The sequence below is a fragment of the Anomalospiza imberbis genome, chromosome 27 (assembly GCF_031753505.1).
Source record: "Anomalospiza imberbis isolate Cuckoo-Finch-1a 21T00152 chromosome 27, ASM3175350v1, whole genome shotgun sequence".
Classification (NCBI taxonomy): Eukaryota; Metazoa; Chordata; class Aves; order Passeriformes; family Viduidae; genus Anomalospiza; species Anomalospiza imberbis.
Window position 1 is genome coordinate 1,412,788 of NC_089707.1, and position 4,788 is coordinate 1,417,575.

General features: G+C 63.1%; 1 protein-coding gene across 1 annotated transcript; it reads right to left on the minus strand.

Moving 5' to 3' along the window:
* Positions 1-236: 236 nt before the first annotated feature.
* Positions 237-4,511, minus strand: ABHD17A (abhydrolase domain containing 17A, depalmitoylase). Its single transcript, XM_068174295.1, has 4 exons — positions 4,094-4,511; positions 2,479-2,673; positions 1,688-1,867; positions 237-839 (listed from the first exon to the last, which is right to left on the minus strand). The coding sequence occupies exons 1-4, from the start codon at positions 4,396-4,398 to the stop codon at positions 614-616; spliced, it is 906 nt and encodes a 301-aa protein (XP_068030396.1). The 5' UTR covers positions 4,399-4,511; the 3' UTR covers positions 237-613.
* Positions 4,512-4,788: the final 277 nt, after the last annotated feature.

Sequence of the window (4,788 nt, forward strand, 5' to 3'; positions counted from 1 at the left end):
CTGGGAAGGCTGAGCAGCACCAGACTGGAGGAGGTGTGGGGCAGGGGGGCACCTCCTCCATGCATCCCCATAGTCCCCGTGGGGACACGGCTCTGCCCCAGCCTCGGGGTGAACACCGGGCACCACCAGCGCTGGTCCCGGGAAAGCTCCATGGAGAGCAGGAACTGCCACCTCCTGTGTCCCACCCACAGGGACACCGGGGAGGGGCCGGGGCCCCAGCCCCTCTCCAACTCGCCTTATTGCTATGGTCAGAGCAGCAGAGCGGCCGGGAGGGACTCGGGACTTTGCCGGTTTGGGAGAGGAGACGAGGACATGTCTGAAGCCAAGGATCCACCATTGGAGGGTGGGCTCATGTCTCTGGGAAGGGGCAAGGAGGGAGCTGCCGTCTCTGGCCAGCCAGGCTGGTGGTGCCAACAGCGCCGGGGCTGGCACCAGCAGGAAGGAGAGCTGTGCTCATGTCCGAGAGCAAACACTGTCCATTCCAGGGCCTCCTGCCCTCTCCTGAGCCTGGAGCCGAGGCTGAACAAACTCGTTACAGCTCCAGCAGCAGGGACTAGGGAGAGCTACTGGGAGAACTGGAGAAACAAGCAGAACCCCCCTGCCTGCCCCCTGGCTAGTTGCGTTGGCTGGCCAGCTCCTGGGAGATGAATTTCCGAAGGCGCTCGAGGTACTGGCTGTAGAGTTCAATGTCATTGTGCCCGGCCCCGTCCACCCACAGCGGCTCCACGGCCTTGGGGCAGCGCTCGAAGAGCGCCAGGCCGTGGGAGAAGTCGATGACTTCGTCCTCTGTACCGTGGATGATGAGGACAGGAGAGGTGATTTTGGAGATCTTCTCGATGCTGCCAGGAGGGTGGATGGGGAAGAGAGGAGAGAAGGGGTAAGCACAGGGAATGAGACATTTCCACTCCTCCTGCCCCCAAAACATCCCCTGGGAGAGGGACCAGGAAATGCTCTTTGATCATTGCAGAGCACAGGGAGAGGGAGAGACACAGAGCTTCTGCCAAGGAAAAGATCTGCCCTAGTGTGACAGACAAGGAGCAGACAGCAGTGACAACATCCCCGGGGGACCTCGGCTGGACTGATGGGAACTGCTGCAAGACAGCCCTTCTCTGTCAGGCTGAGGAAGGGAAGCATGGCTGGTCCCAGCCCAGTCCAAAGGCCACGTGAGGCCATCAGGATGCAGAGCGTGGGCTGGTGGCTTCCAGCCACAGCTTCCGGCTCGGGGACTGTCCCCTGGGCCCCACGGGCCTGGCTGCAAGGGAGAGGCAAAGGAAGAGCTCATCCTCGCAGCACCGCTCCTGCCATCTGAAGAGCAGGAAAATCCCAAGGAATAACTCTTGGGGGACAGAGGGGTCCCAGGGACACCCAGGGCTTGTGACACCTGACAAGGAGCCAGCAGCACAGCCCCAAAGCCGGTGGGCAAAGTCACTGGGACAAGGTGGCCAAGAGGTGATGCCACAGGGAACTGGGGTACCCACATGGCACAGCCCTCAGGAGGGGGCACAGTGACCCCAGGGAGAGCTACAACTCCCAGAGGGCACCAAATACAGGGCAAGAAGATGCCGAAGGGGATGTTTAAACCTGTCACAAGAAATGGCCCACGTGTCACATGTCCCCTGGCCGTGACCAGAGCTGGTCTGGGCACTGCCCCTCCAAACCCCCCGTGCCCTCTGCGCGGGGCACTCACTTGGGGAAGGCATCGAACCAATAGGTCTTCTTGGTGTCGGGGAAGGCGACGCGCATGCCGGAGGTGAGCGGGGAGTGCAGCACGATGGCCGCGCACTCGTAGCGGGAGGCCAGGTCAACCGTGGGCACTGTGCCAATGCTCTGTCCATACAAAATGATGTTCTCCGGGCTGATCCCGTACCTGGCAGAGGACAGGGCAGCTCAGTGGCCAGGCACATCGCCAGGAGATACAACTATGGGGTTACTCTGCTCCTGTCACTGCACCTACAAGGCTCCTGGCAGGGTCTGGGGTCTGTCCCCCTGATCTTGCCCCAGCTCCTCATGGCTGGGCCCAGAGCAGTTCCTTGTCCTCCTGAAGGACCATGGAGCAGCCAGGGCTGAGCTGCCAGCTGAGTTCTGGGGGATGTCAAGGCTTTCCCTCACCAGGTCAGGGTTATAGGGTGTTCAGACCCTGGACTGCAGCCATGTGGGGCAGCTCCAGCTCTGGGTCACAGTGAGCCAGGCCCGAGGAAGAGGAGGCAGAGCCTGGCATGGGGCTGCACCCGAGGCCTGGCAGGAGAACCAGAGCTGAGCCTGGCACAATGAGACAAGAAGCACAGCATGTGCCAAGGTCATGCCCCGCAGCATCCCTGCCCCTTGGATCCCCCAGCTGCTCCCTCTACAGTTTTCCAACCACCCCTTCCTGCCTCAAGTGGCCCAGGGTTCCCCTTCTAGGAGATTTCCTGTTTTCCAGCCTGCTGGAGCACAGGGTTTTCCCGAGGCCAGCAGGGCCATGCTCGCTGCCCCGCTCACCGTGTGCGCAGCGCCTGCCACGCGGCGTCGATGTCAGAGTAGAGGTTGCGCTCCGAGGGCCGGCCCGTGCTCACGCCGTAGCCCGAGTAGTCGTAGGAGAAGATGTTGCAGTTGATGCGGGTGCCCAGCCCGATGTAGAAGCTGCTCATCTGGCCCAGGTCCACGGCGTTGCCGTGGGAGAAGAGCACTGTGTACCTGGGACACGGGTACAGAACGTTACTCCTGGGCTCTGCCGCCGTGCCGGAGCTCCAGCACGGATATCCCCGGAGGCCAGCAACCAAATCCCGGGACACAAAGGGCCAACACCCCTCTAGCCACCAAGGGAGGTCCTTGTGACACCCCCAGGGACACCCAGACCCTTCTGCTGCCAGAGCCAGGGGCTCGCTCCCAACAGGAACAGGCAGCATGAAGGCAGGATGATGATTCTGTTCAAGTTTTTGAGTCTATTTTTGGTAAAAAGCTCAGGATTTGGGGCCGTTTGCCCAAAGGGAATTTCAAGTAAGATTTCTGACAGCGGGTTTTTTCTCTCCTGAGCCTGGCAAGACACCAGATGCTGAGAGAGAAGTGAATTGTGGGAGTGACAAGGCATAAGAAATTACCACCATAAGGGGAAAAACAATGTTAATCATAAAAATTAACAATAATAGCAGATTGATGGGAGCTTGGCTCCCTTCTGCCAGAGGGATGGAGTAGGACACACTCCCCGCAGCAGGACCCACTCCCTGCTGAGCCCCCGCAGCTGGTCTGAGGGGTTTGTGGCCACGCTGAGCCTCCAATCCTGGCCTGGATGCCCAGGGAGCCCCAGCTGGAAGTCGGTGACAGGATGAGCTGCAGGAAGTCAGACATCCAGCAGCACCTGACACCCCATGCTTTGGTGGGCCTGGTTCCCCCCAGCCCAGGTTCTCCCCTCCAGCCCTGCAGCCTGGGATGCTGGTCTTTGAGGACCTGCTGTCCCTGGAAGGACACAGGAAAGGGGTCAGCTGGGGTGACTTGGTCTCCCTCTGCACCTGAACCCCCAAACTGTGCCACTGCTCGGGGAGCAGCTGTCAAGTCCCCTCCTGTCTCTGCCCTGGCAGTGGCAGCAGGAGGGGGTCTCCATCTCATGCTCCAGGGTGCCAGTTCACTGACCCACAGGAGTGACCAAACCCCTCCTGGCTTTCACTCCCATCACTCTTTTCCTTGAGGAATCAAAAATCCCTGTGAATTTGACTAAACCAGGCTCTCCTGGCTGGCAGGGGCAGTTGCCCATCCCCATGGTCACCGCAGGGCTGGGGATGGGGAGAAGCAGCTGGTGCAGCCACCCTGGTGCCCCCTGAGCACCAAGCTCGGTGCAAACAACTGGAGCATTGCAGGGGACTGCGAGACAGCCTGGGGAATCCCCACACCCCTGCAGCCTCTGTCTTTGCCTCTGCTCCTGCTTTAACCCCACTCCCAGTGCGGCCACAAGCCAGACCGGTCCTGGCAGCCCAGCTCGCCCGTCCACCGGACGCCTCCAAAGCCCCGCGGCAGGGCCAGCTCCTCCAGCGAGGCTCAGCTGAGGGGGAAGAGGGGACGGGAGCCCCCAGGGCAGCCCCAGGGCAGCCCAGCAGAGCCCCGCACACACCCAGTGACTCACCTGGCGCCGGGCACGCAGCGGACGTACATGCAGCCGACGCGGTTCCCCCGGCTGCTCTTGGTGACAAACACCTCGATGTTGTCCAGCTCCCGCTGGGAGTACTGGAAATCCGCCCGCTCCTTCAAGTGCAGCTTCCAGCGGCCCGCGGCGCCTCGCAGGGAGCCCGTGCTGCCCACGGGCTCAGGCTCGGGCACCATGGCGTAGGTGGGCTCCGGGGGCAGGAAGGCGAGCTTGGCCGCGATGCGGCTGGGGCAGGGCGGGCAGCAGAAGAGGCAGCAGAGTTGGCTGATCGACAGCCCGTTCATGACGGCGGCGAGGCGGGAGGGGAGGCGGCCGCGCCCGGAGCGAGGGAGGATCCGAATCGGACAGAGACCGGCAACGACGCCGGGCCCGGAGACGCCCCGTCCTCAGCTGGCCCTGGGCACGGCTGGCGCCGGCCGTGCAGCGCGGGCCGGGGCGTGCGGCGGGGCTGCCGTGTCCATCCGTCCGTCCGGCGGCTGCGGGGGCCTGCGGGCAGAGCGGGCGCTCTGAGGGCTCCGTCCCCTCTGTGACCCACGGCCGGGGACAAACGTGCTCCCCGCAGTGTCCCCCCCTCCGGAGCACCTCTGCAGCCCCCACCGAGCACACGCAGCCCCCCCGAAATCCAAGATCCTGCCACATTCGCCAGCCCACGCGGGCAGCCCACGCGGAGGGGG